The sequence below is a fragment of the Ochotona curzoniae genome, unplaced genomic scaffold (assembly GCF_017591425.1).
Source record: "Ochotona curzoniae isolate NIBS_2020 unplaced genomic scaffold, NIBS_Ocur_1.0 contig_1, whole genome shotgun sequence".
Lineage (NCBI taxonomy): Eukaryota > Metazoa > Chordata > Mammalia > Lagomorpha > Ochotonidae > Ochotona > Ochotona curzoniae.
Genome location: NW_024464918.1, coordinates 39,424,929 through 39,448,880, shown reverse-complemented (window position 1 = coordinate 39,448,880; position 23,952 = coordinate 39,424,929). Strand labels below are relative to the sequence as shown.

General features: G+C 44.7%; 1 protein-coding gene and 1 non-coding gene across 3 annotated transcripts in view; both read left to right on the top strand.

Annotated features, from left to right (window-relative positions):
• Nucleotides 1-23,952, top strand: part of UBTD2 (ubiquitin domain containing 2) — a 53,950-nt gene that overhangs the window by 22,232 nt on the left and 7,766 nt on the right. The window contains exon 2 of one of the 2 annotated variants that reach the window (XM_040972238.1): nt 16,108-16,344. The exons of the other annotated variant lie outside the window; for it this stretch is intronic. Within the exon in view, the coding sequence (XP_040828172.1) occupies nt 16,108-16,344 (237 nt within the window). The remainder of the gene's footprint in view (nt 1-16,107; nt 16,345-23,952) is intronic. 2 annotated transcript variants of the gene reach the window in all.
• LOC121154571 lies at nt 22,579-22,689 on the top strand. The gene has a single exon (XR_005883559.1). It is a non-coding gene; the product is annotated as a U6 spliceosomal RNA (small nuclear RNA).

Genomic DNA, 23,952 nt, shown 5'->3' with positions numbered 1-23,952 from the left:
CCTGCGGCATCATCTAGGCTTCCTCCATTATCAGGTAGCTTTGTCAACAATGGAGCAACTGGGACTGAAACCGATGCTTATAGGAGATGTTAGAGTTGTAGGTGGCACAGGTTACCCTTGTAGCACAGTGTGGCCCTGAATATGTAGTCTTTAAAAGATCCTGCCCAGGACCCGGCGCAATAGCGTAGCGGTTAAGGTCCTCGCCTTGAATACACTTGTATCCCATGTGGTCACTGGTTCTAATTCCAGCAGCCCCACTTCCCATCCAGCTCCCTGCTTGTGGCCTAGGAAAGCAGTCAAGGATGGCCCAAGACCTTGGGTTCCTGCCCCTGCGTGGAAGACCTGGAGGAAGCTCTGGGCTCCTGGTTTTGGATTGGTTCAGTTCCAGCCATTGTGGTCACTTGGGGAGTGAAACAATGGATTGAAGATCTTCTTCTCTGCCTCTCTTCCTCTCTGTATATCTGCCTTTTCAATAAAAATAAATAAATCTTTATAAAAAAAAAATGGAAATTGGAGGCCAGAGCAGTAAAGTACACTAATCCTCCAACTGTGGCATCAGTATCCCATATAGTTGCTGGTTCTAGTCCCAGGTGCTGCGCTTCTGATCCAGCTCCCTGCTAACGAATGGCCTGAGGCCTTAGGTTGGTGGCCCCTGCACCCATCCAGAAGAAACTCCTGGCTCCTGGCTTCAGACTAGCCCAGCTCTGCCTCTTGTGGAATGAATCAGCAGGTGGAAGATTCTCTCTCCCTGCCCCTCTCTCCCTCTCTCCTTCTCCACCCTCCCCCCCCAACTCTGACTTTCAAGTAAAATAAATAAACCTTTACCAAAAAAAGTAAACCACTGTTTACTTAGTGGTTTGCTGAAGACTGAGCAGAGATTTCCAGACGTGTCAGGAACAGTGTTGTCTGTTGCTAAGTGGCTCTCTGTTATATACCGCTACACTAAAAATCCAGACACTTCCTGCTGTGTAGAGCATTTTCACACAGAAATCAAAGTTTGTGGTTTTCCTGGTGTTTTGTGAACATGTATGCATTGTATGCACTCAGTGCTGTGTAAGTGTTTGACCTTTTAGAATCCAAAGGATGGAGCCCATGTTGAAATGTAGCAAGCTAAGCTACCACCTGGGATACTGGCATTCCATATGGCCACCACTTTGTATCCTGGCCACTCCATTTCCAGTTGAGCTCCCCACTAATATTCCTGGCAAAGTGCTGGAGCCCCTGCCACCACATGGGAGACCTGGATGCAGCACCCGGCTTCTAACCCAGCCCTGGCCTTAACCATCACCCGGGAAGTGGACCAGCAGACGGAAGGTGTCCTCTGTTTCCCTGTGTCTAATTCTGTCACTGCCTCCTGCAGGTGGAATATTAAACAACCACTGCGATTGTTGTTGACAGATGTTCCTTGGGAAAAGGCAGTTTGTACTAGGAGAGAGTTCAGCAAGGTCAGAGACAAGCCTTCCGAGTGGTGTTTTCCAGGGGAATTTCCAGAGAGGCCACAGACTGCCAGTTGTCTGGAAATGAGCCTTCCAGGGAGTTCCGACTCTCCTCTGACCGCTCCTGTGATTGCTGTCTGTTTCAGAGCCACTCTTGGCTGTTTTTGTTGAATAAGTGTTCCCTGTGTTACAGACCTTTGGTTCCCAGAGTATGAAAGAAGTTTATTTTGATAGATTTTGCCAGTGCTTCTAAGTGCGTTTATGGGAGAAAAGATTTCTAGAAGTCTACTCTGCCTTTTTTGATGGTTTCAGTTATATTTAAAGAAGATTTAAATAATTTAAAACTATATTATTTAGCCAAGTTTTTAAACTGTTTCTGACACTGCATTCCTACTGCAGATTCAGATGCTTACCTATTATTTTCTTCTAACTGAAGTGCTTTAGTATTTCCTGTGAATCAGGTATGCCGGGGATAAAAGTCATTTATCTTCCTGTTGATGTCTAGGAGACGTGCTGGTCTGTTGTGTCATGCAATGCATTTGTTGTGCTATTAGTGTTTTCTGGCTTCATTTATTCCTTATAGTCAGAGTTTTATATAAAAATATAGATTTATAGAGAGATAATGGATACATAGAATTCAGTAGTGAAATCGTCTTGGTCTAGAATTTTCCTTTTTGGGATGTTTGGAGTTTTTTGTTTGTTTTTAAATGTATTTGAAAAGTAGGAGGGGAGGGAGAGTCAGAGATCTTCCCCTGCTAGATCACTCCCCAGTGGCTGAAACAGCTGGGCCTTGGCGCAAGCCAGTCAGGAGGCCAGCACTCCATCTGGTACTCCCATGTGGTGGCAGGGCCTGGGTAGTTGGCTCTTCTGCTGCCGCTTTTCCTGGACACAGTATCAGAGCTAGAGCAGAAGTGGAGCAGCCTGGCCTTAAGCTGCCACTCTGAAATAATATGCCAATGTTACAGGCTGCAGTTTAACCTACTGTATTATGATAACAGTCCCCAGTTTTAGATTAAAAATTTTTTTTTTAATTTGAAAGTATTTTTCTTTTTTCTTCTTAAAGATTTATCTTTTTTTTTTTTTTTTATTGGAAAGGCGGATATACAGAGAGGAAGATCTTCTGTCTGATGGTTCACTCCCCAAGTGAACCATCTGCAATGGCTGGTGCTGTGCCAATCTGAAGCCAGTAGTCAGGAGCTCTTTCAGGTCTCTGACACGTGTGCAGGGTCCCAAGTCTTTGGGCTGACCTCCACAGGCAGGGAGCTGGATGGGCAGCGGGGCCGCCGGGATTAGAACTGGCGCCCATATGGGATCCTGGCGCGTGCAAGGCGAGGACTTTAACCACTACTGTTTTGTGCCAGGCCCGAAAGTATTTTTCATGTTTCATTTGGAAGGGAGAGACAGAGGCAAGATCGTAGCCTGTTAGTTTACTCCTGGAATGCAGACAGGAACCTGGAACGCCATATGGGACTCATGGGTGTGTGACAGGGAGCCAAGTTGTGCAGCCCTCATCTACCTGCTTAAATACATATTAGTGGAAATCTTGATTGTAAATTCAGGAACCAAGACTTAACCGAGGTACTCTGATAGAGAACTTAGATGGTCTGGTTGCTGATTAAATCACCACTTCAAGTTCCTACGCTTAATGGGAGATTTTAAAAGATAAATCTATTATCATCAGTAGATACAAAACAAATCATGTTATCTTCTTCCTGAGTAGATAGATTGTATATAGTTTGTACTGACCTGTGGTGATCTGTTAATCTTGCTTCTACTAAGTTTTTTTTCCCCCTTGGTAAGTCTAGCTAGAAGCTTAGCAATTAAAAAGTTTTTATAGATTCAGCTTTTTTAGTGATATTTTTCCCTTTTTTTTTTTTTTTTTTACAATTTATTTACTTGATTTACAGCATAACAGAAAGAGGTAGGAAGAGAGAGCTTCCATTTGCTTGGTCAGTCTTCACATGCGCACAGGGCAAGGCCAAGCTGAGGCCAAGAGCCAAGAACTCCCTCCATACGTCACATGTGAGATGCAGAAATCCAAGTACCTGGCCGTCTTCCACTGCATCCCGGCCTCATTAGCGAGAAGCTTGATTGAGAGTATCCGGTGGCCAGGACTCTGAGCAGGCATTCCAGCAAGTGGTGCGTGTATCCCAAGCAGTGGCTTAACGTGCTGTGCCACAGTGCCCACCCCTGTTCTTTTAGAATCTTAAAGTAGAAGCTCTGTTATTGATTTGATGCTTTTCTGATTAAAAACATAATTATTTTTTGTCTAAGAAATGCTTCTTAGCAGCATCCCTGAAATTGTATTATATTTTGTCTTCATTCCATTCCAGACATTTCCTAATTTTCCCTTGACCATGGTGTAGGTGGGTTATCTTGTGTTGCAAAATTTGAATTCGATTCAACTGAGATTATATAACATAGTTTTTGTGATTCCCTCATTCTGTTGGCCCTTTTTTATTGAGAAAGAGTGTAGTGGAGAGAAACAGAGCTTCTGGTTCCCTCCCCCGCTCTCACAGCATCCAGGACCTCAGTGCAGGCTGCAGGAACCTCCTGGTGACTTTAGTCATGGCCCCTCCCTCCCAGGTCTCCATCAGCAGGAGGCTGGAGTCAAGAGAAAGTCACAGGCCCTGTGGGATGTGAATGTGCTAACTGGCTAAACTCCCTAAATATTCTCTCTCTGCTTTGTTTGTAGGAATATAAATTTTCTTGTTGTTAAGTGAGGTGTTCCATCAATGCCTTATAGGTCAAGTTGCTTTTTAATGTATTTTTGCCAATATTCCATCTCCTTGTTCTGTTACTGATAGGAAAATACTAACATATCCACTTAATAATAGTGAGATGGTACATTCTTTACAGTCCCTACATATTTTTATTGAATTGATTCTTTTTAAAAAGATTTGTTTGCTGGTTTATATGAAAGACAGAGGGAAGAGTAAGATCTTCTATCTGCTGTTGGTTTACTCCTCAGATGGCCACAACAGCTGAGGCTGGGCCAGGGCCAGGATGAAGCCACGATCCTGGAACTCCATCCTGGGCTCCCACATTGACACAGAGTCCTGGGAACTTCGGCCATTTTCTGCTACTTTCCCAGGCTTACTAGCCAGGAGCAGCTAAGTCTCGAACTAGTGCCCATGTGGGGTGCTGGGGTACCAGGTGGAGACTTAACCCTCTACCACAGCACTGGCCTGGAATTGACTCTTATTATCATTTGTCTCTCTGTTTCCTGATTTGAAATCTATTTTGTCTAAAAGTGATACAACCACTTAGTGATTCTGCAATACCATCCTTTTATTTTTTTAAATTCCATTCACTTTTGCTAAGCTACTAACATCACGGAGTAGGGAATTCCATGATAATGAGCGTGGAGCGCATCATAGAGAAAGAACAATACGTTATCGCTTACCTGTATGACTCAGTGAAGGATTTTGTATGACTATCCCAAGTGATGACATTCACACAATTTTTATACTCTTTACAAGTCAGAGGAAAAATTGTGATTGTCTTACTGAGCCTGGTTTTATTCCACCACATCCACTTTGTCGCAACTGTGAGGATTTGTTCCTTTTTTGTTGGCTTAGTAGCATTCCATTGTGTATATATATACCACATTTTCTTTACTCAGTCTTCAGCTGATAGACATCTAGGTGGTTCCATGTGTTTGCTGTTATGAACTGAGCTGCTGCATGTTTAGTTTCTTAAAAAGTTTTTGTTGAAAAGTCAGATTTATAGAGAGAAAGGAAACAAAATCTTCTATCCATTGATTCACTCCCTAAGCGGCTGCAGTGGCCAGAGCTGAGCCAATCTGAAGGCAAGATCCAGGTGCTTCCTTCTGGTCTCCCACATGGGGGTGCAGGGTCCCAAGGCTCTGGGCCGCTATCGACTGCTTTCCCAGGCCATAAGCAGGGAGGTGGATGGGAAGCGGGTCCACCAGGATGCGAATTGGCACCCATATGGGATCCTGGCATGTCCAAGGCAAGGACTTTAGCTGCTAAGCTACCACGCTGGGCCCGAGGGGTTTTTTTGTTGTTGTTAAATGTTTATGCTGTGGATTTCAGTGTATATGCTAATTTTCAGTATGCCCAAAGTTATTATTTTAATGCTTGAACTAAAATGTAGAAGTGTTACAGATGTATGGATCCCTTTATTCTTTCTTCACTAATAGTTGCCATTCGCGTTTTATCTGTATACACTGAAAATCCAACTGTGCAGTTTTACTTTTGCTTTTTGCACTCATGCATAATTTAAACAATTTAAGATGAGAAACATTGTGTTTTATTTCCCCATATAATTAGTCTTTCTGTTTTGCTTGTTTGTTTTTGTTTTTTACCACTATCCCAATTCTTGAAGTTCTTAGCTCTTTGGGTATCATTTCCCACTGGCCTCCATACCTCCTTAATTTTTTGTTTGGTTTACAGTTTTCTGGCATTAAACTTACTTCGTTTGTCATCATTTTTTTAAATTCACTTATTTGAGAGACAGACAGCTCCCATCCATTGTTCAACTCCCCAGATGCCCATGACAGGCTGGAGTGGGCCAGAGTGGAAGTCAGGTCAGCCCAGGTGCCCGGCGTGGGTGGCAGGGACCCACATTCTTGAGCTGTCTTCTGCCCCTTGCCAGGGTGCCCATTATCTTGAAGCTGGAACTGGGAGTGGAGCTGGAGTTCAAACCCAGGCTCCAGCGTGGGCTGTTAATGTCTCGAATGGCATCTTAACCACTAGGCCAAATGCTCTCCAGCTTCCCATCATTTCTTAGTATAATTATCTTGTTATCCTACCTAAGGGCTATTTTTATGGGATGTATAATTCTGAGTTAGCAGTTCTTTTTGTGTGTTAATAATGTTTCACTTTTTAAGACCTCTGTACTTTGTGATAAAAATCCCTAGTCATTTGAATCATTGTTCTATATGTAAAGTGTTTTTTCTGCTGTCCTCTTTCAAGTTTTTTCCCCTTCACTTTTGGGGCTTGACAGTTTGATGGTAATGTGTCTAGACATCATTTTCGTTCAGTTTCCCCCTTTTGAGACTTGCTAAACTTCTTTAATCTATAAATACAACTTTTACCATATATGGGGTGTGTTCAGCTCTTAGATCACTATGGACTTTTTTTGTACCAATTTTTTCCCCATTTGGACTTCCAATGTTACAAACTTTGGATCTTTTCTTATATTGTGTCTGTTGGAATGGTCCTTGAGGCTCTGTTTATTTTTTTAATATACATATTTTTTTAAATTTTTTTGTTTGAAAGTGATAAAGGGGAGTGAGAGAGAAGGAGAGGGAATCTTGTATCCACTTGTCCATTCCCCAGCTGGTCACAACAGCCATGGCTGAGCCTGACCGAAGTAAGAAGCCAGGAGCTAACTCCAGCTGGCTCTCCAGCATCAGCGGCAGGTGGCCCAAGCACTCGGGCCGTCTTCTGCTCCATTCCTAAGCATATTAGCAGGGAATTGGATTGGAAGTGGAACAGCAGTGGTCTGTGCCACAATACCAGCCCCTAAAAATAATGTTTGGATCTTTTCTTTAGATAGTTTTGTTAATCTTTTTTTTTTCTTAAGATGTATTTATTTTTCTTGGAAAGTCAGCTATACAGAGAGGTAGAGAGCCGGTGAGAAAGATCTTCTCCATCTGCTGGTTCACTCCCCAAGTGATCAAAACAGCTTGAGCTGAGCCGGTCAGGAGCCGAGTGTAAGGTCCCAAGGCTCTGGGACGTCCTCTACTGTTTTCCCAGGTCACAAGCAGGAAACTGGATGGGAAGCAGCCGGGAAATGAACTGGCACCAATATGGGATATCTGTACTTGGAGGTGGAGAATTAGCCAGTTGAACCAATGTGCTGTGCTGTCCCCAATTTTCACATTTTAGATGTTATTTTTTCATTTCTAAAATGTGTGTTTAGGGCTGGATTATAGTTTGTTTTATTGCTAAGAAATTCTTTTCATTGAAGTGTTTTTTTCTCTTTAATCACATGAAACATGATTATAATAACTGCTTTAAATCTTGATAATTTCAACATCTGAATCATCTTAGAGTTTTCCACTTGTTGATCATGTTTTCCCATGAAAATCAGTCACATGTTCCTGGTTCTTTGTGTGTTGAGTAATTTTGGACTGTTTCCTGGACATTTTGAGTATTATATGAGCCTCAGGATACTTTACAACATCTACTTTTGGGAATCAGTATATGTGCTTTATTTTAGCAGCCATCAGCCCTGCTAGGTTCACATACAAGTCTCTAGCTCTGTTTTCATCTTACTAAGAAAAGTTTACTTAACTTATACTTCAGGAGATTGGTGTCTCTTGTTTGTGGCTCTGATGTCAATTTAATTTTCAGAGGCTTTGCTGTGCTTTGTTGTAGCATGAATCAGGCAGCTGTGGGGCTGGAGTGGTGATCTAATCCAGGTTTGTTTTTCAGACCCATTGCTGTATTATTTTGGGACAGCCTCCATGAATATACATATTAGAGAGGAATCTGGGTCTGCAGTTGGTTCAAACCAGATTCTTTGTTTTTTTTTTTTTTCTAAGAGATGTATTTGCTTATTTGAAGGGCAGAGAAACAGAGAGAGGAGAGAAAGGAAGAGATCTTCACCTACTTCCTCACTTCCCAAATGGCTGCAGCAGCCATAGCTGAGCAAGGGTGAAGTCAGAAGGAAGCCTAGAACTGTCTGAGTCTCCCACACGGGTTCAGGGGCCAAAGACTGGGCTGCCTTCCGGTGCTCTCCTTAGTGTGTTAGCGGGAATCTGGGTAAGAAGTGGAATAACTGGAACATGAACCAGTGCCTCTATGGAATGCTGACATTGAAGGTGCCAGTCCGAGCCACTGTGCCACATTGGCCCTCCAACATGGAATTTAGGGTTTGATGTTCTCTGTTTCTGCTCTGCAGTTTCACCTGTGAGTTCAGTTTTCAAGGTTGCTTTCCAGTACCTCAGAGCTGGAAAGGCAGGATCTTGTCAGGGTTACTACTGCCAACAGTGCCCCCAAATTCCACCCAGGACTGCCTCCGGGGTCTATATCTTAAAAACATTATAAAAGAGAGAGAGAAATCCTACTTGCATCATATTACAATACCCCATTTTTCTGGCTGATGTGTTTAATAAGCAGGGTTTCTTAGCGATTTTGTGTGTCCACCCCACCATTAGTATTGCTAGGAGATTCAAACAAACAAGCTGACTAAAAAACAGAGGTTTCCCTCATTTCTGGTTTTTACAAGGATTCCTTTTCTTATTCAACAAGACTTTCTTTCAGAGTTCTTCCAGTACACCCTGCTGTGCATTTTCCCACAGGAGCTGCCCTCAGCTCTAAGAGAAAATGGAGAATATCCTTCAAGCTGTGTGGTGCAGTGGCCTAGTGGCTAAAGTCCTTGTCTTGTACACCCCAGGAAGCCATATGGGCCCCCATGTGGGAGTCGCGGAAGAGGAAGCTCCTGGCTCCTGGCTTCAGATTGGCTCAGCTCCAGCTGTTGCAGCCACTTGGGGAGTGAACTATGGGACAGAGGATCTTCCTCTCTGTGTCTTCTCCTCTCTACATATCTGCCTTTCCAATAAAAATAAGTCTTTTAAAAAAAGATATGAACCCTCCCATCTATCTATTTGTTTTAAATTTTGTATTATTTATGAGACTGGCGTGGACAGAGCTCCCATTCTGTGGTTCATCCCACAAGTGCCTGCAATGGCTGGGGGTCTGAGAGCTCAATCCCTGTCCTCCACATAGGTGACATGGACCCATCTCCTGGGGCTGGCCCTGGGAGGCAGAGCTGGTGTGGGATGGTGTCTTAGCCACTAGACCAAAGGTGCTGCTTGCCTGCTGTTGCTGCTGTTGTTTCCTCAGTTACTTTTTGTATTTTGTCCCAAGTTCTGGTTATTATCTATGAAAGAGTTAAACACTTACTGACTTAAAACATTTTGACCTACACCAGATGTCCAAGATATTTGAACACTAAGGGGGGGGGGGGGGGTGTGGGAACAATCTTGCACCAAGAAACAATCTGTTAAATAAAATTTAGAATTTTTTTTCCCCCCTAAATAAGCAGTACTCTAGAGATGAGGATTGTTTTTTCCTTTTCTGCCTTCTTTGGTTGTTGGGTTTTATTGTGTCCAGCCAGCTTCAATGCTATGTGAACATGAAACTAGGCAGCAGGATGAAGCAAGGCCTCAAAGCCTCCCAGAAATAGAACTTCCAAACTGGGTGGAGGCTGTCTGGCTTATCAGCCACAGCCACAGGTGATGGCCTCCGCTTTAAACCAAGGAGGGAGTGCCTTTGATCTGATTCACCTTTCCTGTCATTCTTCCCTTGTCTTGAAGAGTGCATGTTTTCAGTCCAGTAGCTATAATCTCCTGCTATCAAATCCATACCTTCTTGACAGCTTTTCTTTCTGACCCATTTCCTGTTCCCACACATTTCAGACTGACAGAGTTCCTGCTGGTGTGGCCAATTAAGTCCCGGTTCACACCTATACTAATTTCCTTATGAAATGGCTGGTCTGCCACATCCTGTACTCCGATCTTCTATGTTCTTTTTTCTAATACAGCTAAACAGTTTCCAGATCTTTCTAAGTTCTATTTTTTTGTTATTCGACAATTATCTTCATTTGCCTTTTTTTTTTTTTTTTAAGATTTATTTATCCCGTATGGGATCCTGGCACATGTAAGACGAGGGCTTTAGCCACTGTGCTATCATACCTAAGCAGTCAGAGGGAACCCCAGCTGGCTCTTCAATACTTGGTTTAAAAATCACCTCAGTTGGGCCCAGCACTATAGCCTAATTAATGGCTAAAGTCCTCACCTCGCATGTGCTGGGATCCCATATGAGCACTGGTTTGTATCCTGACTGCTCCACTTCCCATCCAGTTTCCTGCTTGTGACCTGGGAAAGCAGTCAAGGATGGCCCAAAGTCCTGGGACCCTGCACCCACGTGGGAGACCCAGAAGAGGCTCTGAGCTCCTGGATTTCAATCTGTTCTGCTCAGCTCCGGCCATTGCAGCTACTTGGGGAATGAATCAGCAGATGGAAGATTTTTCTCTGTTTCTCCTTCTTTCTGTATATCTGCCTTTCCAATCAAAATAATTAATCTTTAAATAAAAATTGTTATAGCTCCCAGGTAAATTCAGTCATTGTCTACAGTTTTCTTTGTTGTATGTATGTATATGTATATATTGTGTTCACGTATGTAATGTACATGGCACCCTTTTTCCTACTTCCTACATAGTAAACTGACATTAAATGCTACACATACACTGTAAAAAAAAAAAAATGCTTATTTTCATTTGAAAGGCAGGTTTTAAAAAGAGAGAAGGAGAAATATAGATAAAGTCTTCCCTTCCAAATGGCCAAAAACTAAGCTGATCCAAATTTGAGAGCTTGGAACTTCTTACAGATCTCCCACATGGGTGCAGGGTGCTAAGGTCTTAGGCCATTCTTTGCTGCTTTCCTAAGCCATAAGCAGCAAGCTGAATCTGAAGTGGTCAGCTGCTACAGGAACCAACTGTATGAGATGCTGGCACTGTGAGTAGTGGATTAGCTTGCTGCGCTGTACTGGCCCAGTTGGATGCTCTCTCTAACTCATCTGAAGGATATATAGCAGAAGCTGTGAACATCGTCCTGCTTCTAAAAATGTCTGCATCGCTGTTCTTTATGGATTAGATTTTCCCATATCACTATAATGCTGTTGCCATACCTAAGAAAATTGAAAAGTCATTTCTTTTTTCTTTTTTTTTTTTTTTAAGATTCATTTATTTATTGGAAAGTCAGATATACAGAGAGGAGGAAAGACAGAGAGGAAGATCTTCCGCCCCAAGTGAGCACAACGGCCAATGCTATGCCGATCCGAAGCCGGGAACCAGGAACTTCTTCCGGGTCTCCCACATGGGTGCAGGGTCCCAAAGCCTTGGGCCGTCCTCGGCTGCTTTCCTAAGCCACAAGCAGGGAGCTGGATGGGAAGTGGAGTTACCAGGATTAGAACTGGCACCCATATGAGATCCCGGCGCATTCAAGGCGAGGACTTTAGCCGCTAGGCCACGCCACTGGGCCCGAAAAGACATTTCTTAATAGCAGTATCTGGTCTTGTGCTTGTCCAGTTTTCCTTAAGTGGTGAATGTTTTCCATCTGAAATTCGAATCAAAGTCTATGTTTTGTCTCACTTGATGGAGACCAGTGGTTTACCACTGAGAACTGTTTTTCAGTGTCTGAATTACCTTGTTATTTATTTAAATTTCCTGTAAACATTTTCTTCGTTTTTACTTGCATGCTTTAGTAAGAGAGAATCTCCCTTATTCCCTTAACTCCTTTTTAGTAACGGTAACAATTCGTAGATTTTTTTTGTTCAGCACATGAAAGGCAGTTTTGGTCACTATGTATTCTCCAAAGTTGACCCAGATGTTGCCTGCTTCAAGCTGTTTCCTTTGTGCCTTTGAGGTGACCTCTTTCGTCTTTGAACATTTTAAGAGTGTAAAATGTAATTCATTTGAGAATATATATATATATATATTGCATGTACTGGGGAATGAATCAGTGGGTGGAAGGTCACTGCTTTTCAATAGATGAAAGCAAATCTAAATATATATATACATTTAAAGAAAGATTTAGAGCCGGAGATGCAGAAAACAATATTTTCCATCTCCAAGTTCTTTGCAAAGTGGCAGATACTATGGTTGATATTAAGTATCTGTCTCTCAGTACTAGGGATCAAAAATATGTGACATAGATAAAGCTGACAATTGAAGAGCATGAAATGTTCAGTTAGTGTGTGTGTACATACCAAATGCAAACTATATATAAACGTACGTGCATACAGCGTATCATATAATGAGAAGTTATTAACGTGACATGTACAAAAGCTTCCTAGCCGTAGCAGCCCGAGATTCGGTGAGTAAATACGCTAACACACACACGGGATGTGCTGGCAATCATACAGCACTTATTTTTTAAATTAAGGATGGGACTTTGCTGTAAGTTTTTAGAATGTTAGGTTCTATTCAGAATTTATAAAAAGGAAAGAAAAAGACTTTGTATTTATATTTTTTGCAAAAATGTTTCAAGAGTTTGTCTCATTCAGTACCTCTGTTTTTACTTAACACTTCTGTGAAATTTTATTGTGTATCATTCATTGTTACATGTGCTTTACAAGTGCTGAGTCCTCATAACCACTACCATGGTTTCATGTGTTAAGAGAACAATCTAAATGCTTTTTGCCTAAATACCCATTTCTTCCTGTGCTTTTATTTGACAAAAGTAGATTAGATGTAAGCCAAATTTAGTATAACATGAAGCTCTTAAGATTGTATATGGAAACTTCTGTACTGCTCAGTTTCACTAATTGATGTTGCAAAGATTGAAGTATTTTAATAATGGAAATACAAAGACAGAGACTGTTTGACACGTTTATGATATAGAGAAAAGTAGAGACCTAGACAGAAATAAAAGTTTCTTTCACATCACCGGCCATTATTTTGTCTTACTTCTGCACAGAGTAATCACTATGGAATTTTTGATGGCAAATAGACTTGAAAATGTATTTGGAATGACAATTATGCTTAGCAGCACAAACCCATCATCTGTCCTTATAATGAGACTTTGTTCTTGTTCCTGCAGCAAATAGGGGGAGATGAAGTACAGCTGCTTAATGAGAAAGTGCTTGCTTTTCTTCCATATTTTCTATTTTATTATAAACACTGTTTGCTGTTGGCTTTGCCTGTGGGAAGGCCTCTTTTTGTTGCTTTAGTTTCCAGCACTAAGGTTATGTGGGGTTTATTATTTTTTATTGTTTTTGCCTTTGCCTTGTGGTTCTCTCGCAGCAACAAGAAAAATCCCATTAAGTTTTCTGTTTAATGCATGCAGTGCAAACGAGGCTCAATAATTCTGTGAGGCTCTTCAGTAAACTGACCCCAAGCAGGTGGATACCTTCCTGGGCCCCTTGCTTACTGGGTTCTGTTTTCCACCCCACTCTGCATACACTCTAACCCATCGGAGGGACGAAATGGCAGGGGAAGAAAGTTCACCTGGCATTTCAGGTTTTTTTGTGAAACCAGTTTGTGGGCTGTGATTATTGAAAATGTTCTGGACAGCTTTTGGAAAGTTGTGCTGTATCTGCCCTCTTCTGTATTTGGAAAATGCCAGGAAATCATTAGTATAAATTGTATTTCTCACATTTAAATTGAACCTGGTAGACAAATCAATTGTAACTTCCTTAATATAATGAACAGCATGTATTTGTTGACTAAATAAGGAGACCTGTAGCTTTGCTACAAAATGGACATTTTTCCTGCTGAGCTGTCCACGCCCATTTAGAATTCAGATATTTTCCGTTTCATTAGGACAGATTAGTGAGCCAAAAAGTATTGTGAATCAGCACTAGGTGCGAAGGGGAAACACCTGGTGGTTGGCATAGTCTGCAACCCCGGAAGCAAAGGACCGAAGCCTGATGTGTGTGGCTTTAAGATACAGTGAGCAGATGAAGAGAGAGCATGGTTTAATCCAAGTGTCAGTGTGGACAAGCTGCGTTATGGTGCAGAATTTCCTCAGAGACCAAAGTCATGTTCATTTACTTTCTGTTAATTTCATTTGGGCCTGACCTAATGAAGGAGTGGATGATTTCATGGATGCTTTAGAACCATTTTAAGTTGGTATTCTTCCTGCAGTTAAATATAGAACATTGAATTTTGACACACACCTTCTCTCCTTCCCACCTGCTCTGTCATTTATTTCCCACCCACTGTTTCACAATACTCGTAACTTTTCATCAAGTTTCAGTTTTCTTTTTAATCTTTCAAAGTTGTTTTTTTTTTTTTTTTAACCTGGTACCATATAACCGATCCTCCAAAGCCAGAGTTAAGAAGGGCTCTGTGGGTCAGTGTGAACCACGCGGCAGGTGAGAAGTGCATCAGACTTGCCACGTGGGGTCCGCTCCTTGCTCCTCCTCCTCCTGGGTTGCAAGTGGAGCAGGATAGTGTAGCTGGTCTGTTCCTTGATCTCGGAGCCTGTCCCTTGGCACAGTTACCTTTGTAGTTCCTCTGGAGAAGAGGAAGTCCTTCTCTTGCACCCCTGTCTAAACCAGCTCCTATTTGAGGTTCAAAGAAAAGTATTCACAGCTCTTTGAAGTGCAGAACGGGAATGATGCAGGAAATTTCCCTCCAGTCGTTTTCTTCATGGATCTGGTGGACGCCAAGAAGCAGCCCACTGGGATTTTGTCAGTTCCTGCTTCCTGCCTCTAGATGTCCCACAATCCTGAAATTCAGGCTACTACTGCCATTTGCTTATCCCTGTGTATTTTTCTTTGAGGGAACCCTTTAGACTGTCATTCTGCTATTGGTCGGCTAAACCAGTGCTATTATTTGAGGGTTTTTTTTTTTTTTGGCGAAACTTTGTTTTTTAAAGATTTCAATTTTAAAAACAATGTTTGGTTCATAGCAAGTTAAAAGGTATTAAGAGGAAAATGTAGATTTCCTTCGTACTCACACCTACATGTGTCCCTCTCCGTGATCATGATCTTTACCAAGCTGGTAGGATGATACAAATACAGTTCTTTTCATCATCCTTTGGAAAAGGTGTGTCAGAAAGAGAAGGTTCACAGAACGCCATCTGATGACTCCATTTGCTCTTTTAGTCTAAAATGAGTTGGGGAATTCTTTGGTTTTTATTTTTTAAAGATTTACTTTTATTGGAAAATCGGATTTCCAGAGAGAAGGAGATACAGGGAGAAAAATCTTCTGTCTGCTGGTTCATTCCCCCAGTGGCCGCAATAGCTAAGGCTGAGCAGATCTGAAGCCAGGAGCTTCTTCCGGGTCTCCCATGCAGATACAGGGTCCTAAGGCTTTGGGCCCCCATCAACTGCTTTCCCAGAAAGCTAGATGGGAAGTGAAGCAACTGGGATATGAACCAGCTGCCCATATGGGATCCCGTGCATGGCAGGCAAGGATTTAGCCACTAGGCTACCATGCTGGGCCCTTAGATTTGTTTTTGAAAGGATGACAGAGAGAGATTTTCCATCTGCTGGTTCAATACCCACATGGCTGCAGTAACCAGGGCTGGGCTAGGCTAAAACAAGGAGCTTTTTCCAGGTCTCTCACATGGGTAGTAAGGGGCCAAACATTTAGGTCCTCTTTCTCCAATTTCCCAGGCCATTAGCAGAAAAGTAGATCAGAAGTGAAACAATTGGGCTATAAGCCAGCTCCCGTGTGGTTTGCTGGCCTCGCAGGTGGCAGCTTTACCCCGAAAGCTGGGAATTTCAGAATACAAAATGAGTAGTCAGGCCCGGCGCGGTGGCCTAGTGGCTCAAGTCCTCGCCTTGCACATGCCAGGATCCCATATGGGAGCCTGTTCTAATCCCACTTACTTTCCAGCTCCCTGCCTGTGGCCTGGGAAAGCAGTCAAGGACAGCTCAAAGCCTTGGGACCCTGCACCTGCGTGGGAGACCCAGAAGAAGCTCTCGGCTCCTGGCTTCGAAGTGGCGCAGCTCCAGTCATTGCGACCGCTTAGGGAGTGAATCAGTGGATGGGAGATCTTCCTCTCTGTCTTTCCTTTTCTCTGTATATATCTGACTTTACAATAAGAATAAATAAATCATTTTTTTAAATTAGTCATTAAAATTTTGGCTATAATTTTGATGGAAGAAATTAAGAAAGACCGGGTAACTTCTGATACATCTCATTATCAGTTTTGGATGACCTTGTCTTGTTGTTTTCTCAGTTGCTTTAGGTCGTAACCAGCCTTTGAAAAAGGAGAAACCAAAATGGAAAAGCGATTATCCTATGACAGATGGACAGCTGCGCAGCAAGAGGGATGAATTTTGGGACACTGCACCAGCTTTTGAAGGCCGCAAAGAGATTTGGGATGCCCTGAAGGCTGCTGCGCATGCTTTTGAGAGCAACGATCATGAACTGGCACAAGCAATCATTGACGGTGCAAACATCACACTGCCGCATGGTAGGTGGGGGCTCCCCAAGGGCAAAGCACACACGATCGCCAGCGACCAAATGGGAAAACACTTTTGGCCTTTTTTTTCTTTTGCATTACTCTAACTCTTTTCTTTGAAATAGTAAGAATAACATTCCTCTTTGTGTATATTTCAACTGAAGATAAATTTTACTTATGCGTGTTGATTTTTTTTGTTGTTGTTGTTGTTGAAGTATTTAGGTTCACCCACTTGAAAGGTAGAGTGATAGAACACACACAGGTTCCCTGCCCCAGCGCCCACCACAGTCAGGCTGAGCACGGCTAAAGCCAGGAGCCTAAAACCCGATCTGATCTTTACATTTTTATTTATTTAAGAGACAGACTGACAGAGTTGCCATCGCCAATTCCAGCTGGAAGCCAGGGGGTAGGAACTCGGCCGAGGTCTCCTGTGTGTATGTGACAGCCGTCACTGCTGCCAGCAGCACAGGGGAGCTTGCCAGGTTGCCTGGTGTCTGGGTCTGCCCATGCAGTCCTTGAGCCTCGGCTGCGGCCTCCCCGGGGTCTGTGTTAGTGGGCAGTGCGGTCAGGAACCAGGCGCTGAGACTGAACCTAGGCAGTCCCCGTTACGGGATGCAGATGGCTCAGCCGAATGCCCACCCCATAGCATGTCCTCCAGGACAGTCTTCTGCTCCTGGAAACCTCTCTGCCTCACCTGGGCGTGTAACTCTTGAGGACAGCCATAGCCCTGGGTGGTTCCGGGATGCGGGGACCCAGACCCATGCCTCTGATAACTCTGGCTTGTTCTTCTGGGTTAGAGACATTAAAATATTTCATATGACATTGATTTTATTTCTATTTGTTATGCTTTTGATTTCTGTTTTAGTAAATCTACATTTTCTCTTCAGTTTTTCAAGTTAATGTAATTCTAGGTTGTACCTTCAGGCCTCTGTAATAGGCAAGCTTCCTAAGTTCTCTAGAGTTGTTTTCTTTTCATCATTATTGTTTTGTTGCTGTTTGCCCTAAAATCTCCCCTTGGTTTTCTACATTATTAGTATGTCTGTTGTTTCCTTTTTTGTTGTTTTTCATCTTAAGATTTATTTTAGTTTTATTGCGAAGTCAGATATACAGAGATGAGGAGATACAGAGGAAAATTTTCCGTCCGACGATTCACTCCCCAAGTGGGCTCCACGGCCAGTGCCGATCTGAAGCCAGGAGCCAGGAACTTCTTCCAGGTCTCCCACGTGAGTGCAGAATCCCAAGGCTTTGGGCCGTCCTCCACTGCTTTCCCAGGCCACAAGCAGGAGCTGGATGGGAAGTGGGGCTGCCAGGACATGAACCAGCACCCATATGAATATGAGATCCTGGCGTGTTCAAGGCAAGGACTTTAGCCACTAGGCCACTGCGCCAGGCTCAGTGTTTCTCTTTTTCATTATTTTTAGGATTTTAATTTTTAGCATTGTTTACATAGTTGAGAGGGATGCATGCCCATGTGGGTCTCTGATTAGGGTGAGTAGAGCCAAGGTATGAAAAAAGGTGTGTAGGACAAATGTTTGCTTTTTTTTCCCTCTTCCTGTGTCCCCAGGAAGGGAGCCCCAAGTGTCAACACATGAACTCCAAGGTTGGACCACATATATTGTGATTTTCTCCATGCCAGGTTTGAGTCCAGCCATCTGGTTGGGGAGTCCTCCAAGAAAACTCCCCTAGGTGACTACAAACTTGACTTTTTTTTTTTTTTTTTAAGATTTATTTTTATTATTTTTTCATTGGAAAGGCGGATATACAGAGAGGAGAGACAGAGAGGAAGATCTTCCGTCCGATGATTCACTCCCCAAGTGAGCGCAACGGGCCGATACTATGCCGATCCGAAGCCAGGAGCCTCTTCCGGGTCTCCCACGCGGGTGCAGGGTCCCAAAGCTTTGGGCCGTCCTCAACTGCTTTCCCAGGCCACAGGCAGGGAGCTGGAAGGGAAGCGGGGCTGCCGGGATTAGAACCGGCGCCCATATGGGATCCCGGGCGTGCAAGGCGAGGACCTTTAACCACTTGCGCCACCGCGCCGGGCCCAAACTTGACTTTTGTGCCAGCTAGTGCAGGGTCAGGTTTGGTCCATCACCTAATACCAGCCAACACATACCAGTGGATGCAGCTCCTGGTCAATTCTGCCTTGGCCCCATCTCTAGCAAACCAGCAGGTGACCGTAGCCTAGCCTAGTCCAGGTAGTGGCTTAGTCAGGGTGACCCCCAATAAGCCCCATCAGGCCCGCTCCCAACACCGATTTTGGCATGTGCTGCAGCTTAGCCCGATCCATCCTGCATCCCATCTGACTCTTGTGCGCACCCATGGGTGCTACAGCTTAGCTCAGCCTGCCACGCCCTCAGACCCAGCTCACACACATACTGATTTGTGTTGCTGCCTTGCCCAGCCAGGTCTGCCACCAACCCTGGTTCCTGTGGTCACTAGTAGGAGCTAGAGCCTAGCAGAGTAGCACCCACAGTTTCTCTGCCGAACCTGATCCCAGTCCTGGATCTTGTGCGTGCCAGGGGATAGTGTGGTCCAGCCTGCCATAACTTGTACCCAGTCCCATCATTTGCCAGAGGGTGCTGCAGCCTAGCCCAACCAGCCTGCACTCATTCTGGCTCTTATACATGCCAGCAGGTGCAAAGTCTAGCCCAGTCTGGCCATTCCTCAGACTGGCCTACCGGCAAGTCTCAGCTCTCTTGTTTACCAGTGGAAGCAGTGGCCCAGCAAAGGAGTCGCTGAAGTTCATCTACCAGGCCTGCTTCCAGCCCCAGATCTTATGTGTGTCAGTGAGTGCTGCAGACCAGGTGAGATGACCCACCCCCATTTTGGGTATTTGCTAGCAGGTGGTATAGCCTGACTCAGCCTGGCCCACCCTTAGTACCAGCTCTTGCTGGCAGGAGCAACAGCCTAGTCCAGCCTGGCCCACGCCAAACCCTCTTGTGAACAAGTAAATGTTGCAGTCCAAACCTGCCTGGCCTATGCCCTGTCCTGGCTCTTTCTCAGACCAGTGTTCTGTGGACTGGCCCAGCCCACTCCCAGACCTGGCTCACACATATGCCAACAGGTGCTATGGTCCAGCCTGGTCCTAGCCCTTTCTCACGCTGCCCAGCAGGAGCTGCAGCCTAGCAGGGGAGCTCTCCAAGTTCCTCTAGCAGGGCCCCTCCCAGCCCCAGATGTGCTGATAGGTGCTGTGGCACAGCCTGATATGGCTAAACCCCAGTCCTGGCACTCACTGGTGGATGCTGCAGGCCAGTCAGCCCCATTCCAGCTCTTGCTGTTGAATGCTACAGCCTAGCTTAGCCCGACCCACCCAACCTGTCCCAACCTAAAACCGGCTCTCATGTGAACCAGTGGGTGTTACAGCCTAGCCTAGTCTGGCCCACCCCCAAACTCAGCCCACATGCATGCCACAGCCCCAGTTCTCACACTCCTCAGTGGGAGCTGCAACCTAGCAGAGTAGTCCCCAGAGTTCTGCTGCCAGGCCTATTCAGTCCTCAGTCCTAGATCTTGTGGGTACTGATGGGTGCTTCAGTCCAGCCTGGCATGGTCCACCCAGAGACTCCGCTCTCATTGGCATTATTGCAGCCTGTCCCAGCTGGGCATTACCCATACCTTGTCCTTGCTGTCATGCGTGCCAACTGGTCCTATAATCTTGCCTGACCTGACCTGTCCCCATCCCCAGCTGTTGTGCTCCCCAACAGGAGTTGCAGCCCAGAAGGGGAGTTCCCCTAGTACCCCTTCCAGGATCTCAGGCATATCAGCCGGTGCCATGGCCCTGCTTGGCATGGTCTGCTCTTTGCATATGCTGGTGAGTGCTGCAGCCTGGTCCAGCTCAGCCTCTTCCCAGCCCTGGCTCCTGTGAGTATCAGATTGTTGGCAGATTCTTGGCAGGTGAGTTCTGTGGTCCAGCCTGGCTCAGCCTGTCACCACCCCTAGCTCTCTGTGTAAACCAGTGGGTACTGCAGTCCCACAGAGGGGACCTCACAATCTGCTCAAGAAGCTTCCCCCACATATGTTTCTCTTGTTTTCTGGTGGGATCAGAGGACCAGCTGATATGGCTCCACCCCTGCTGGCCGGTACTTTGGCCTAGCCCAGCCAGGCGTGAGCCCCAGCTCCACCTTTTGTGTGTCCAGTAGGCAGTGGACAATGCTATTTAGCCCAGCCCCAGGTCTCCCCCGTGAGCAGGTATCTTGGTCTGACCCAAACATACCCTCCAGTTTCCCTCCTCTAAACCATTCCGTCTCAGCCACTGTATTCCAGTACTTCCCCAGACCCCTTTGCTGAGGCAGTCAGCAGCTCCCCAGCCTGGGGCCTGGGTTGGCATGTCCCAGGCCGGAGTTCCCTGCCTTCCCCAAGTATTTAAAAAAAAAAAAAAAAGCAGCTATGCTGGCACACTGGTCTAGTTAATACAGTTTTGGCATTAACCAGGCCCAGAATGCCTGCTAGCCTCAGCTGTGTTTCTCCCACCAACCTAAGCAGTTGTCTACAGCTGGGACAGTGTTTTTCATTATTTAATCATCTGCTTTATGTTCTTTGACTCTTTCAAATAAAAGATGTTTCTCTTACTCTGCTTGCCAACTTTCCAAATCTCCATTAATTTCCTGATTAATTATACTTCCAAGAAACATTCTCTCTCTTTTTAATAGCTGTCTGTTCTTTATTATTATCAAAATTTATTAGCACAGGCTTGTGCTATTAAATTTCAAAAAAACTTATTTGAAAGGCAGAGAAGCTGGTTGGCCACAGTAGTTTTAGTAGTCTGGAACTCCATCTGAATCTCCCATATGTATGGTGGGGTCCCAAGTACCAGACCGTCAGCCGATGCTCCCTCAGGTGCATTCGCAGGTCCCAAGTACCAGACCAACAGCCAATGCTCCCTCAGGTGCATTCACAGGGAGCTGTATTGGAGATGCAGCTACTGGGATTCCAGACTGGCACTTCAGTGTGGTATGCTGGTGTCGCAGATGAAAGCTTCACCTGCTGCATTACGATGTTGGCCCTTTGTATTATTAACATTTGTCAGACACCCACTGCTGATTTTTTTCCCCCACACATATGTAAAAATCTCTCCTGGCTCAGTGCAATGGCTTGATTGGCTAATCCTCCCCGTTTAAGCACAAGGATCCTAAATGGGCACCGGTTCCTGTTCTGGCTGCTCTACTTCACATCCAGCTCCCTGCTTATAGCCTGGGAAAGCAGTCGTGGATACCCCTTAGAAAGCCTTGGGACCCTGCACCTGCATGGGAGGCCCAGAAGATGCTCCTGTCTTCAGATTGACTGTGTTCACAGTGCATCCAGCAAGATAAGCTGGAAAGACAGATGACAGGCTGGGAACCTGTTGAGGCTCCACGAAGAGGAGGTGGAGGAGCCCTTGCCAAGTGTGCATGCTGCCCCCCTTGAGTCCTTGCAGGTGTTTTCAGACTCTCCTTGATGATAGGCGAGTATCTGTGCTCTGTCTAGTCAGCTAACCAAGGACAGACAAAACTCCTTATCTAGTACCTGTTTCAATAGCGGTTTGACCAAGGTGCCTTGTTACCTTTCCTTGAACTCCAAGTTCAGACATGACCTAAGTCTGAGTTGTTTTTCAGATGTTGTTTTACTAATTGTATAAGAACTGTAACCCTGGAAATAAACGTTGTCAGTTGCCCAAGAGAGCACTGTCTGCACCCCACTCCCGTCGCCCTGCCCTCAACAGGGTTCTTTTCAGCCAGTATCCTCCCCAGAGACCCACAAGGTAAACTTGCAGGCTGTGTTCCAGCCAGTGCAGCCACTTGGGAGTGACCCGGCAGATTCATTTTTCTCTATATATACTGATTATTCTCTGTATACTCATTATCCTCTCTGTATAAAATAAAATAAAATATTTTATTATCTAGTAAAAATAAATGCATTTTGGACCCGGCGCAATGGCGTACCGGCTGAGTCCTCACCTTGAGTGTGCCGTGATCCCATATGGTCATTGGATCTAATCCCGGCTGCTCCACTTCCCATCCAGCTCCCTGCTTGTGGCCTGGGAAAGCAGTTGAGGACGGCCCAAAGCCTTGGGACCCTGTACCTATGTGGAAGACCTGGAGGAAGTTCCTGACTCTTGGCTTCGGATCTGCGCAGCATCGGTCATTGCTGTTACTTGGGGAGTGAATCTTCGGATATAAGAGCTTTCTCTCTGTATCTCCTCCTCTCTGTATATCTGACTTTGCAATAAAAATAAACCTTTAAAAAAAAAGCATCTTAAAATAATCTGTCCCCATGCTTGCTTCGGCAGCACATATACTACAATTGGAATTATACAGAGAAGATTAGAATGTCCCTGCACAAAGATGATATGCAAAATGATCTGTCCTGCATTGGAAAATTTATAGTAGAATGACATTTCACTGAGTATTTTGAGCTTTATTTTTTATTGGAAAGGCAAATTTACAAAGAGAAGGAGATACAAAAAGATCTTCTAGCTGCTGGTTCACTCCCCAGATGGCCACAACAGTAAGAGCTGCGCAAATCCAAACCCAGGAACTTCTCCAGGTCTCCCACGTGGGTGAAGGTCCCAAGGCTTTGGGCTGTCCTCGACCGCTTTCCCAACTACAAGCAGGGAGCTGGATGGGAAGTAGTTCAGCCAGGACACAATGGGCACCCATATGGAATCTCATTGCATACAAGGTGAAAATTTTAGTCACTGAACTGCCATTGCACTGTGCTCCAGTATTAATCTTTAGTTTTAGATTAACCCCTGGCTTTTTTTAAAAGACTTAATTATTTGAAAATCAAGAGTTACAGAGAGAACAAGACAGAGAGATCTTTTGTGCACGGGTTCTCTTTCCAGATGACCTCAGTGGCCAGGGATGGGCCAGCTGAAGCCAGCAGGTTCATCGGACCTCCTATATGAGTGACAGGGACGCACTGCTGCTTTCCCAGGCAGTGGAGCAACAGGGGCATGAACTGATGCCCATAAGGAATACTGGGCTTCACCGGCAGCAGCTTCATCCACTCGGCCACAGAGCCAACTCCAGTCCCTGGATTCTTTAACTCTGATGTGACTGGGGGTTCTGGTTGACATATTCTTGTTTCATTGTCTCTTTCAGTTTTGTAATGATCATTTTATATAATACAAGGTAAAGGACCTTCCTCTATGCATAGCTTTATCATCCTCCTCTTTTTCATACCTGTAAGCTTACGTTTTGCAGTGTACAAGCCCACAAGTAGAAGAGTCATGTGTGTTAGTTTCAGTTTTAGAAACCTGAGATTTAGCAGTTTTGAATTCCTTTCCTAGTACTTAACGAAGTTATTTGTAAGAATATCTGATTGTGTTCTAAAATCGTGGCCTTGCTTTCAAGTCCCTGGGGGGAAGAGCTCTGCTTCATGTAAGGCAGGACCCTTGTGCATCCAGTGGGGTGCGGCTGGCGCCGAAGACTCAAGTCCCTTGTCTTCCTTAGCTCTGTAAACTGCAGGAAAAGTCATATCAGTCCCACCTAATAATAAATCTGGGGAGACTTACTCTTGGTACTTCGAGAATATTAAATGAGCTCCCTCTCTAGGCTTAATTATATTTTTCTGCATAAGCATGAAGGAGTCAGGCTGTTGTCTGAGCCTTTTTCCTCCAAAGCGCTGTAATAAATTTATGATATT